General features: G+C 28.3%; 2 protein-coding genes across 2 annotated transcripts in view; one reads left to right on the forward strand and one right to left on the reverse strand.

The window, feature by feature from the left end:
- Positions 1 to 11,061, reverse strand: part of LOC100201290 (dynein regulatory complex protein 10) — a 31,863-nt gene extending 20,802 nt beyond the window's left edge. Inside the window, exon 1 of the mRNA XM_065803860.1 lies at positions 10,926 to 11,061. The gene's annotated coding sequence lies outside the window, so the exon portion shown is untranslated. The remainder of the gene's footprint in view (positions 1 to 10,925) is intronic.
- On the forward strand, positions 3,126 to 4,775 carry LOC136083383 (uncharacterized). Its single transcript, XM_065802778.1, has one exon. The coding sequence runs from the start codon at positions 3,126 to 3,128 to the stop codon at positions 4,773 to 4,775; it is 1,650 nt and encodes a 549-aa protein (XP_065658850.1).
- Positions 11,062 to 14,711: the final 3,650 nt, after the last annotated feature.

Below are 14,711 nucleotides of genomic sequence, written 5' to 3' on the forward strand. Positions count from 1 at the left end.
CCCATACACGCTTTATAACCTCTATTAGATCCTTTTCTGACGTCGGTGCTTGCTCAGCAACTTTTTGTTTAATTAAGGTCCACATATTTTCAATGGGATTGTGGTCTGGACTTGATCCAGGCCATAACCTAAGACCTCAATCCCAGAATCCCGAAGCCAACTACTCACTGCCCTTGTTTGATGGCAGGGAGCACCATCATGCTGAAATGTGGTGCAATTGAGTATTCCCATATGATGGGGAAGTTTCTCTTGTAGGATACTAGTGTAGACCTGACCATTGATCATTGTATTTCCTGGCATGAACCAGATACCTCCCCTGCCCGCAGCGCTAAAACTTGCCCAAACCATGACCGTAGGTGACTTCTTAACTGTTTGTGTTACATATCTGGCATTGAAACGCTGATTTGGTGGTCTCCTAACACGACATGACTTTGATTGAAACTGAGTTAAGGTAGCTTCGTCCGAAAACATCACATTCCTCCAGTTTTCTGCCACCCAGTGCCGGTACTTCCTTCAGAAGGCCAATCAGTCTTTAATGTTTTTAGCGGTCAACTTGACTTCTTTTGCAGCACGATAGCACCGGAGATTGAAATCGTTTACCAATGGCCTCCTGATTGTTCGGGAACTTGGTGGGTCCGACATGGATGATGATATAACTGAGGAGGACCACGTGGGATGAGCAATACAGGCCCTTGGGATGAGACGATCAGCTGATAATGAAGTTACACGTGGTCTTCCAGATCTTTTGCGTGAATCCAGTGTACCCAACTCTGTTGCTCTAACAATCCCTTTGATGACTGCCAATCAGGACACCCCAGAATGGCTGAAATTCTCTTTTTAGAGAAGTTTTGCTGGTGGAGCACCATAATTTGCGCATGTTTCGTGACTGACAACTCCTTTCCACGTGCCATTAGAAGATTATGGGTCGGAATATCTGCAAACACACCCAGAACAAAATCGTGAATTGCTAATATTTACTAATATTTAATTAACTACTACATAAAACAAGGTAAATTGAACATAAAAATCAACCTTTACTCCTTCTAAAATATAATTTATAATTTCTACCTGTTTGAAATCATTCCAAAATATGGACGTAAAATAAAGTCGTATTTCAAAAATAGAAATTTCTAATCTGTAAAGCGTGTTAGCAGACGTCTACACATGCACGTGAATCAATCTAAGAATGTAAACAAGTCAGACACTGTATAAGAAATTTATAGATTTACACATGATTGGTTGTGTGTTTCTCATAATGAACAACATCTGATAATGAAATCAATGGTAAATTGATTGTATAAGCTATAAATATCTTTGTATTCAAGCGTAAGATAGGAAACAACGCTCATTCTGTAGCTTGTCTTCTATATTTCAACAACTGACACTAATTAGTGCAAATTAGTCATTGTGGCATAGTCTATAACTGCCGAAAATGGCTAAAACGCCCAAAATGCAAGGATCTTCCAAACTTTTGACCAAAGCTGTATATATATATATATATATGTTTACATATATATATATATATATATATAAATATATATATATATATATATATATATATAAATATATATATATATATATATACATATATATATATATATATATATATATATATATATATATATATATATTATATATATATATATATATATATGTATCTGCTACACATATACATACATATATATTTACATACATATATATATTTACATATATATATATATATATATATATATATATATATATATATATATGTATTTATATAAGATATATATATCTTTTATATATATATATCATTTATATATATATATCTTATATATATATATATACACAATATATATATATATATATATATATATATATATATATATATATATATATATATATACAATATATATATATATATATACAATATATATATATATACAATATATATATATATATATATATATATATATATATATATATACAATATATATATATATACAATATATATATATATATATATATATATATAATATATATATATATATATATATATATATATATATATATATATATATATATATATATACAATATAAATATATATATATATACAATATAAATATATATATATATATACAATATAAATATATATATATATATATGTATCTGCTACATATATACATATACATACATATATATTTACATACAACACAAAAAACTAACAGTTCTATTTGTGTTAATAAGATATACAAATAATTCTCGACCAGGAGGTAATTCACTGTAAAGAGTGGTAGCCCTCCTACATCAAATAATGGACTGTCAATTTTTGGCAGAAGAAAATTGGCCAGCCTTTGGACAAGGAAACCATTCAGCAACCTCGGAAATATTGCATGAGTGGTGTGGCAAAATTTCACAGTTTCTGTTATCACTTTCTGATAGAATAAATAATATAGAGAAGAACGAAAAACAAAAATATGAGCGCTTGCAACTTTTAGAGTCAGAAAAAGTAGTTAATGTAGAATTAAAAAATCAATTGAAATTTGACATTGCGCAAACTAGTTCTTTAGTCAAACAATCAAGCACAAATGATTGGATTCAAGTTCAAAAATCAGGGAAACAAGTTAAGAAACCAAACGATCAACTAATAATAGCAAAATAAAAATAAATGAATTAAATGAACGTAAAAAGAGAGCTAAAAATATTATTATTTATGGAGTGTCAGAATCTGATAAAGTTTCTTTAGACGATAAAGTAGTTGAAATTAAAGCGAAAGTGTTGGAAATATTTACAGAAATTAGAGTTCAAGACATAAATTTTGAAAATGTGAGACGATTAAGAAGTAAAATTTCCGACAAGCCAGATCCGTTGTTGGTTAACTTGGCTGATTCCAATCTACAAAACAAAATACTAATTTCATCCAAAAAATTAAAATTGCTTCCAAGTTTTAAAAATATCTACATATCTCCAGATTTAACAGATGCTGAACGTCAACAGGATTTCATACTCAGAACAGAACGAAATAAACTTAATAATGCCCTTAAGGAGACGGACCCCTTTTGGTATGGTATCCGTGGAAATCAGATCCAAAAATTTAAAAAGAAACCAATCGAATTTAGGCAGTAAGGCTAATCGTCTGTTATCTATGAGTAATATTGAAAAAATAAATTGCATGTACCTAAATGCCACATCTCTTGACAACAAATTTGATGAGTTTAAACTAGTAGTTGCAACTTACAATCCTACAATAATTAGCATTACTGAAACATGGTTCAAACTTACTTCTCTCTGCAATTTGGATGGTTATTGTTTATATAAAAAAGACAGATGTGATGGTCGTCGAGGTGGAGGTGTATGTATTTATATTGATTCCAAAATAATTTCATATGAACTTAATGACAACGCATTTACATTGAGTCAAATAGAGCATGTCTGGGCTGTTGTCCAGTTTGGCCATGATAAATATCTCTTTGGATGCATTTATAGACCTTGTGATTTCATGGATATGACGGATATTGAAAATGTATTTAAAACTGCAAGAGAATATGTTGACCTAAAAGATTTTAAAGATCTAATTATAGTTGGAGATTTTAATTTTCCTGAGATAAGTTGGTCCAATGGATCTATAAACTCTATTAAAAGACCATCAGGCATTGAGCATGATTTTTATCGAATAATAAATGACAATTACTTATATCAGCATGTAAATTTACCAACATATCAAACAACAAATAAATCTACCGTAAACATTTTAGATTTAATATTCACCACTCAGTCAGCAAATATAAGTGCCATCGATAGAAAATTTGTTTTAGGAAACATAACCAGAGGTCATTTGATACTATGTTTTGATTTTATTTTTAAAAGTAAAACAAAGAATGTAAATACAGAGGAAAATAAATTTGTATATAGAAAAGCTGATTATAATAGTATTGGAGATTTCCTTACAAATGTTGATTGGCTTCAGTGTTTTCATACCAAAAGTGTTCAAGAAATGTATGATGAGTTAATTTATTATAGTGAAGAAGCATGTAACTTATATGTACCTATAAATACCTCATTTGTAAATTCATCATCTAGGAAAATGTGGCTAAACAAAGACCTAATCTCACTCATTAGAAAAAAGCAGAATTTAAGATACATAAATTGTTCAAGTAAATGGAAAAACTCAAATCTTTGTAGTAATTATAAACAATTGTCAAAAAGAGTTTCAATTGAAATTTCCATAGCAAGACGAAAGTATGAGTTAATGATTGTTGATAAAGCTAAAAAGAACCCAAAATTATTATATAGATATATGAATTCTCAACAATATGTAAAAGACTCTATAAAAGCTCTGAGGCAACCAAGTGGTGAAATAACTCACGATCCTAAAAAAATCGCTGATCTACTGAATATAAACTTCCAAAACATTTTTGTGAAAGAAAGTAAAAATTGCATTCCATTTTTTAAAACAAGAATAAATGATACCACCTTTAACTTAATTCCTGAAGATATTCATTATGATGATGTTCTTGAAAGGCTTAAAAATCTTGATCAAAACAAAGCATATGGAGTTGACAAATTACATCCATATATCTTAGAAAACTGTGCTACTGCTTTTGCTCTTCCTCTCACACTAATTTTTATGGAGTCAATAGAAAAAAGTCAACTACCAAATCAATTTAGTTCAGCAAATATAACTGCACTATATAAAAAAGGTGACAAAACTGATTCTGGGAATTATAGATCTATATCACTTCCTTGTATTAGTTTTAAAATACTTCAAAGAATAATAAAAAACAAGTTAGAATAATATCTTCACGAAAATAATATTATAGCTAATGAACAGCACGGGTTTGTTAAAAACAGGTCATGCACGACCAATTTACTTGAAACTCTAGATTATATTACAAGAAACGTTGATCAAGGAATTCCTGTTGATTTAGTTTTACTTGATTTTGCAAAAGCATTTGATACTGTTCCACATTAAAGGCTTATCTCGAAACTTAAAGCATATGGTATTAGTGGCCTGGCACTTGATTGGTTTCAAGCTTTCCTGTCTAATAGAAGGCAGAGAGTCGTTATGGGAGATTATGTTTCAACTTGGGCCGAGGTGTACAGTGGAGTTCCTCAAGGCTCAGTATTGGGTCCACTACTGTTTATACTCTATATAAATGATCTTCCTGAGTCTCTAAAAAATACTTCAAAATTGTATGCTGATGACACCAAAATCATGTCAATTAGTTCTTCTGATGAGTTACATAATAAACTACAATGCGATTTGAACTCTGCATATGCTTGGACACAAGACTGGTTACTTAATTTTAATATTGAAAAGTGTTTAGTTATGCACTATGGCTTTAAAAATAAATGATATCCATTTTATATAAATAGTTGTAAACTCAATACATCGGATTCTGAAAGAGACCTAGGAGTGATTTTTTCAGATAACTTGAAATGGAAAAATCAGGTATTATCGAGTGCAAGCAAAGCAAATCACATTATAAAGAAATCGTTTGTTCAATTTGATGCAGAACTGCTAAAATCTCTATATCTTTCTTTCATCCGACCACTTCTTGAGTTTGCTGTACCCATATGGGCTCCTTATCAAAAACAAGATATTGTCATTTTAGAAAAAGTACAACGTCGTGCCACTAAATTAATACCTCAAATCAGTAAATAATGCTATGAAGATCGACTAGCTTGTCTTAGAATGCCCTCACTTGTTAAAAGAAGACAACGAGGGGACATAATACAACTGTATAAAATTTTCAATGGTTACGATAAAATCGAATTTACAAATAATCATTCCTTTAAATCAAATTGTACTCGTGGCCATATCCTAAAATATTCAAAAGACTTTTCGAAACATAAATACAGAGAAAACATTTTACTTAACCAAGCTGCAAATTACTGGAATGCACTGCCAGAAACTGTTGTCAAAGCTACTTCAATAAATTCATTTAAAGCAAGACTTGATCGATGGGAGTCAAACCATCACCAGACTCAGCTGTCAAAGTGTGTATAAAATCACACTCACTGGTAGCAATACCAGTCACAGCAGAAACTAATACTAATAATAATACTAATACATATATATATATATATATAAATTGTATATATGTATGTATATAGATATATATATATATATATATATATATATATATATATATATATATATATATATATATATATATATGTATATATATATATATATTTACATATATATATTTTTATACATATATATATATTTACATATAAATTGTATATATGTATGTATATATATATATATATATATATATATATATATATATATATATATGTATATATATATATATATATTTACATATATATATTTTTATACATATATATATATATATATATATATATATATATATATATATATATATATATATATATATATATATACATACATATATACAATTTATATATATATATATATACATATATATATATATATATATATATATATATATATATATATATATATATATATATATATATATATATATATACATACATATATACAATTTATATATATATATATATATATATACATATATATATATATATATATATATATATATATATATATATATATATATATATATATATTTATATATATAACATTTAATAAGTGTAAACCCAATAACTGGTGATAAAGTTTTCACTGGAGACTTTAATCTTACTAGTAAAGAATTAAAAAAAAAAAAGGTACTGAAATACTCATATAGAGCAAGACCCAAATAAGTATACAAATTAGTTTGTGTTGCAGTAGATTAAAATTTTTTCCTTAATTAGAAATTTGTAAAATGTTTAAGTAAAAAAAAAGAATTATCTTCATAAAAACAAGGATTTATACTAACTTTTTTAAAAAAAGTCTATGTGCAAAACTGAACGTAAATTACAAAGATAATAACACAAATATATAGGCATAAAAATATATATTGGTATAAAAACAACCTTATTCTTTTTTTTTAACTCCAACTTGTGGGACTCAACAGTAAATAATGAATCATCTGTTTACAATTTTCTCTTGTATTTACTCAACGCATTCTATCAAATTTTTCCACAAAAATTTTTATCCTGTAGGGTAAAGTGGTGTAACATTGATACAACTTTGGAAAACAGACTTTTTCTCTTAATGTAGAAAAATAACTTTAATATGAAATATTTTTATGTGGTTACCAATAAAATTGCTGCCGTAAACTGATAAAAAATTTAATTAGTTATGCAATATTGTTGATAAAGTATTGATTTTAATGTTAGTGTGCAACTTTCAATAAACTTTTACAATAAACTATTTTTTATACTGTTTATACAAATAATTGGTGTAAATAAAGACAAAAACTATGAATAAAAAAAAAAGAGATGTACTGCAATATATGTTGTCCATAAGTCCACAAATCAGTTGTTGCAGCAAGATATTTTAGTCAATCTAGCTATTTTCTAAGCGCATTTTCGTAATGCTTTCCTATAAACTGTAAGTACAATTTTATATAAACACAACAAAAAGCACTTATGGCAGAAGGAAGAATGTTATCAATAGTTTAACATGTTCAAGATATCTTTTTCTCTTCTACAAGTTATATTCTGGTAACTGCTAAAATAAGCTACTTTTAAAACTCATAGTTGTAATATTTTTCATTCAGTTACATCACATACTTTTAGTCATTGTTTCTACATGCTCAAAAAACTTTTATTTTCAGCATACACACACACACACACACAAACACACACACACACACACACATTAATATAAAAAAACGTTTTTTTCAAAGAAGTGCTCAAAATAGCTACTTGCTATATAAATATAAAACTTTGAGATAAAATAATTATAAAATTACTATCATTATTGTTTAATATTTTTACTATTCCGGTTTACAATGATCAGGATAACCCCTTTATTATCTTAAGATATTTTTCTCTGATTTTTATTTCAATTGTTATGATCCTAAACCTTAACCTATTTTTTGTTATTTTAAGCAAATCTGGCCTAAGCAAGGATTATGATAAATCACATGAAAAAATAGTGTGTAAAAAAAATAAAGCATCATTTATATTTATCACTTATATTTATTATATTATTGTAAAAAAAAAAAATTAAATATTTACATACTTATTTACTCAAAAGCTGCTCTGAAAAATAACATTCGGAACGAAAGATAAAAATAATGTAAAAGTAAAATTTCAAGTCCAAATCAAATCTTCAAGAAGAAAAATAGATACTAAATTCATCAGTCAGTTTATTAAAAAACCACAAAAAGTTACTAAATATTGATTTTGAGAAAGAATGATAAAAGTTTGAACAAAACTACTACCTTTTCTAAAATGTTAAAAATTTTATTGAAAGGCAAATAAAAGCGAACACCATCAGATACATCATACAACCAGTAAAATTTTAAAGTTACTTTTATTAAACAATAAATCAATAGTCTTATCTTATTTTTTATTTTATTTTTTTCTACTTTTCCAGAACAACTTTTGTTTTAATAGTATATGAATTATTAGGCACCACTAACAATTTTTGCAATGCTTCTAAAATAATCTTTCATTATTACTATTACTTTATGTCCGTGTCAAATAAGTAACTTTGGCTTTCAAGTACCTGCAACTTTAAACTTTTTTTCAATCAGCCATTTTAATCATTGGTTTACTGCTTTTTTATCAAACATAGAATTAAATAATTTTATTGCTTTCTTTTTTATCCTTCATAACAGTACTTGCATCACATCTAATATCTTATTTTTTTAAAATAGCTTCATTCCTAAAATTTAATTTGCAGTCAGTTTGCAGTTTTGCATCTAAAACATCTGTTCTAATGAACTTTAATGTTAAGTGTCTCGTACATTGATAAAGGTTGTCATATAAAAATAACATCATAGGTTTAGTGTACTAGTAAATCATTAAAAAGAAATGCAAAATGTTTATTAAATGAATAATGAAATAAAATTTGACCAAAATTAAAGGATTTAATAGGTAGCAAATTTTATAAATTTAGTAGCAAATAAATTAACTAAATAGTTTTTGCAGCTATTTAGTTAATTTATTTGCTTAAAGGTTTTAGGAATCTCTACTTTAAAGCTGTTTACTTTATAGTAGAGATTCCTAAAACCTACATATTTTACAAATTTTCTCCAAGGTGTTAATAGCTTTTAGATTTTTTGATCTTCAATCTATCATGTACCACAGAAAACAAGAGAGAATATATTACATCTAGTCACTTCAGTAAAGTATGCTTGTCTAGAAGGATAATCATTGAAATTTTACCATTGAGCTTTTAAAGTCTTTTTAATGCCTCATTCTGTTATATTTTCCCCAGTTTTGAATGATAAAAAAATTGAATGGAAGTCACAAGATCGTGATGGAATTTGTTTGGTAATTTGGTAAATTTGGTTTTAGAAATGACATCATTTCTAAAACAAAATTTTTATAACTTAGTATAAAAAGCCTAATTTGCATTTGTGCCATCCATAGATATTTGTATAAGTTATGTTTTACTTAGAGTTTCCAAACTCGATACTAAAATATGTAAAAAATAGCGGATTATTTATTTTCATTGCTCAGGCTTTGTGTGAATGTACACACGCACACAAACATAAACACACAATTTTTTTTTTTTACACACATATTTAAACAAACAAAATTGAGAAAAACAAAATCTAAATCATAAAATGTACGTAATTATAAAAAGTGCAAAATTATAAAAGTACAAACGTTCATTTATGTGTTTTAAAGAAGATTGTCAAGTAGTATCTAAAACTTTCATAGCAATAATGGGATTTTTTGCTAACAAACTCTCTTCATTAGAAAGAGAGTTTGATACTAACTCTTCCAGTGAAAAAGCTTAAACAAAGATTCAAATGAAGAATATTTAAAAAAATTTTAAAACACAAGCATTAAATTAGTTGTCAAATTCAAAGAATTTTTTATCACATTTATAACAATTTTTACATTAATATCATTAAATGTATAATTAAAAGAATTTTTTTTACCTACAAAAGAACTGAAAATAATGCAGACTAAAAAGTTTTAAAGGTCCTAGAAAAATGCTAATGCTAGGAAAACAATTTTTTTAAATAAAATGTATTTATAACTTGCCTTCAAAAAACAACAATTATAGTTTTCCAACTTAATTTAGTAAATTTAAAGACTTTTAACAAGATTTTTGAGGCGTTTGTTGGTCTTTAGTTTTCTAGACTTTACAAACAAGGCTTTTAAAAATATTTTTAAAAAATGATAAAGATTTTGTAATTACTCTACACAAAAATATAAAATAGTTAGTAACTTGTTAACTTAAAAAATCGTCAATTTTTATAAAATAATTATAAGATATAAGATTTATTCAAAAAATGTTTGCAAGTTTAAGACTCCATGACATTTTTTTGATTGCCCTGATTTCAGTCTTTTAGCAGTTTCCAATGTCACCAACTACATTTGTTAAACAAAATATTCGAGATCTGTTAATGGAATTTTAAAAAGGCTATGATTTTCCATCTTAATATAATTTAATATGAAAATATAGTTAAACAAATATACGAAAGACAATTAAAAAATATGGTTTGCAAGTTCCTTTGTTTCTAGGAAAAACGTTGCTTAGTAATAGTTCCAGCTTTGATGAAAACAACAACAACAACAACATTGTTTCCATTTTCCGTTTAACTCTACTCTTTCTTTTTTTTATTATTTATTTATTTGTAAGTAATGCTGTTGGTAGGATCGCGCACACAGAAACATTTGGATAAAAAGAATTTAGATTTGAAGGTGCTTTTCGAGTTTATTTAAGTATTGACTAAATCGATGGCAGATCCATAGGGAGGGGACGATGGGGCAATTGCCCCCTCCCCCTTTTACTTAATAAAAATATTTTTTTTGTATTTCTATAAATTTAAAACAGAAGAAATTAAAAACAATATGAAACTTAATTAAAATCGAAAAATACTTCTTTAAATCCTCTTCCTCCTCTTCCCCACACCTTAACTAGATGGTCTGGATCCACCAAACTAAAAAAAAGCCTAAAATTCGTAATGTAAGTGGCTTTATGACGACTCGTATGGAACTTGTTACTAAAGTGTTACGATGTTGGGACGAGGGTTCGGGGAGAGAGTCTAAAACTGTCAAAAATTGCGTGACGTAATTTGTGGACAACCCCTTATGAAAATTCAACATAAAAAACCATCGATTTAAGAGCAGTAGTTTTTATAACATATTTTAATTAAATAGCTTCTTTTTTTTTTTTTTGGAGCATCTAAAACATAAGTTATTCAATTTCTTTATGCATGACGCAATTCAATAATTCAATTTTAAGAAGAAAAAAATGTATATATACACTGCAGGCCAAAAGTTTCCGGACACTTGATATTTTTATATAAAAAACTAAAATCTATCCTGTATCATTAAATTAACCAATAAAATTAATTTATAATACTTAAACTTACTAATTTTAAGTGTTTATGTAAGTTTGAGGTCAGTAATTGGGTATTACTGACCTCAAACTTAATTAAGTTTTTTTTTTTTTAATTGTTTATTTTAACTTGATATATAGCGTTATATTACTCTTAAGAGTTTGGTCTTGTTAAAGTTATTTATTTGTTGAAACATGAAGTAAATATTTATAATATAATGATAGCCGACTAAAATGATTAAGAATATTTAGTTTTGTTTTGTTTTCATTTGGTATTAATGATGGTTACATTAAAAAATCTTGAAAAAAATTTTAAAATTTTATAATTCGACTATTTAACTAAAAATATGGGTAAGAAACTTTCTTTAACGGTTGCAAAACGTTCTGAAATAATTACATTACATAAAGAAAGTTATTCAGTTCGTAAAATTTGCAAAAAATTAAAAGTTGCCAGAAGTACTGTACAAGATACCATCAAACGATGGAAAGAAACAGGCATTTTTGAAGACAAAAAAAGATCTGGTAGACCACGGAAAACAACAAAAGCAGAAGATAATAGTATAATATTGATGAGTAAAAGGAATCGAAGACTTACGGCCCCGAAAAAAACTTCAGGCTTTAATAGGAGTCATTCAAAATCTATTTCATTAACCACTACGAAACGACGTCTTAGACAAGCAGGACTTTCTGGCCGTATAGCGGTCAAGAAACCGTTGCTACGGATTGGAAATAAAAAGAAAAGGTTACAATGGGCTATAGACCACCAAAATTGGACAGAAGGAGACTGGGGAAAAGTACTATGGACCGACGAGTCCAAATTTGAACTGTTTGGGCAAAGACGTAGAATTTACATCAGAAGAACAACAAAAGAAAAAATGATCCCAGAGTGTTTAGTGCCGACAATCAAGCATGGTGGTGGGTCAGTTATGGTATAGGGATGTTTTTCTTTAGCTGGTGTTGGTGACCTAGTTAAAATTGAGGGTATTATGAAAAAAGAACAATATAAAACAATTCTAGAAAACAATGCTATACCTTCTGGCTTAAGAACTATTGGTCGTAGTTTTGTTTTTATGCAGGACAATGACCCTAAACACACCTCAAAATTATGTAAGATCTAAATAAAGGAACAAGAGGATAATGGTGTCCTCAAAAACATGACCTGGCCGGCCCAATCACCAGATTTGAACCCAATAGAGTTACTGTGGGAAGAATTGGACAGAAAGGTCAGACAAAAATGCCCAACATCCAAAGAGCACCTGTGGCAGATATTAGAAGAATCCTGGTTATCAATTACACCCGAAATAGTAGATAAATTAATAAATAGGATGCCACGGATCGCAAAAAAAGTGATAAAAACTCGTGGGTTATTTTTTGACGAAAAGACAGTTTAATAATAATAGTGTTGTTAGTATTTTTTTTCTTTTATTTTTTTCTTTTTTTTTTTCTTAAATAGTAACTATATGTATCTTTTATAAAATAAATATGATATAAGAATTTTTATTTTAAAATTTTTAAAGTTTTGATTAAAAAATTAAACAAAATCCAAGTGTCCGGAAACTTTTGGCCTGCAGTGTACATTAAAGAAGCTGTAGTGATATAAATGTCAAGCAATCTGTTTGTCGAATACATCAAGTAGGGTGTGATTAATAGAAACAAGCGATGAGATTGATGAGGAGTTCTTAGCAAACAATTTAGCTTTGTCTTTAGGAGAGGTAACGAAATCTAAAACATGCAAGAGAGAAGGAATAACAGGTTTTCCTCTAGCGTAGACACTGTTAAAGATTTCTAGAAGTCTCTGGAACTTAAATTTTAAGATGAGATTTTGTAACCTGAGAATAACGGGCTTTGGTGTTAGTCAAAACCTTTTTACAATGGTTTCTACCAATAGTAAACAAACGTCTATTTTATAAAGAATTGTTGTAGAAATATATATAGAAGTAATAGTTACAAATAAAAATTGCAGCAGCACAATGAGAGGAAAACCATGGATTAGAGTAAGATTTGACTTGGAATCGTGGAGAAGAAATAAAAGATTTTATATAATCCTGATTCCAAGAAGTTATATAAGAAGCACATTTGCAGCATTCATGCGCAACATTGCACTGTTTTACTCTGATATTTTACAGCTGTTGAATCAGCCTCTCTGAGAGCTACCACAGACTTTGCGAAACCTGACTACCAGCCGGCCTCAGAACCATAAAACTGAATTTTAGAGCTGTATTCTTATTCGGAGATAATAGAATGAGTTGTCTTGTCATAAAAAAGGGAGACACAAGCAAAACCCATGCAATGAACCAAGAAGTTCCAGTAGACTGACGTTTAAATCCATCTATGAAATTTTGCTTCCATAAGATTTCTATATCTCAGCTGAGGTTTAACTGCATGCATGAAATTTTCCAGTGTGACCTCTTTGGTTTGGAAAAGACAACAACAAAGCGTTCACAAAAATCAGCAACATAATGCAGAATTAGATTCTGTACGTAATAGACGTACGAAGTTCCTTTAAACTAGCGAATTCTCCCTCGTGTTATTAATGCTGACAAGATTTGTTGTCAATAATTTAGGAACTTTAACAAATTTAACCAACTGTTTTTTTTATTATTACTAAATGATTCACTTCCAACAAGACTATAAGCAACCACTATTGAGTTGGGAGTCACTAGAAAAAAAGAATAGAGTGATAGAGCAAGGAAACTATTGACAGAAGACTTAAAAAGTTGAAGGTTGTATGAATCAGGAAAACATTAAGATGGAGAAAAATTCCAAACCGTTGAAGTGCGGGAAAAAAATAGATGAATAAAAGTTTTTAGGGCATGCAGGGACAGATAAAGTAAAAGAATGAGACTTTGCTGAATGACGAGTCAAACAAGTGTTTTAGTTGATGGAACTAGAGATGATAGCTCCTTTAAGCAGCGACAATGATAGTATTTGTAGAAAAGAGAAAGAGATGCAACTTTACGACAATGAGAAAGAGGCTCAAGTTTTGCAGATGGAGTGGGTCCAACAACGTTTACGATGCGTTTTTGGACCTTGTCTTGAAGAGAAAGAGTATCATTAGAAGAACCAGCCCTAATATGACAACAGTATTTCATAAAGGGGCAAATAAGAGTTGTAGAGGTAGAGAATAGAGAAAATGGCAAGCACAATAAAGAGAAGCAACATTAGCAGTTGCTAATTTAGCAATCAATTGTATATATGGTTTTCATGAAAGGTCAGTAGTAAACGATAATCCAAGAAGACGTAAAGAAGAGGACTTAGTGGGAGGTTTGCCATTCATTATTATAGGAATGTCGGCAGTACTGCGATAGTTGTTTGCGGTAAGTG

The sequence above is a fragment of the Hydra vulgaris genome, chromosome 08 (genome assembly GCF_038396675.1).
Source record: "Hydra vulgaris chromosome 08, alternate assembly HydraT2T_AEP".
Classification (NCBI taxonomy): domain Eukaryota; kingdom Metazoa; phylum Cnidaria; class Hydrozoa; order Anthoathecata; family Hydridae; genus Hydra; species Hydra vulgaris.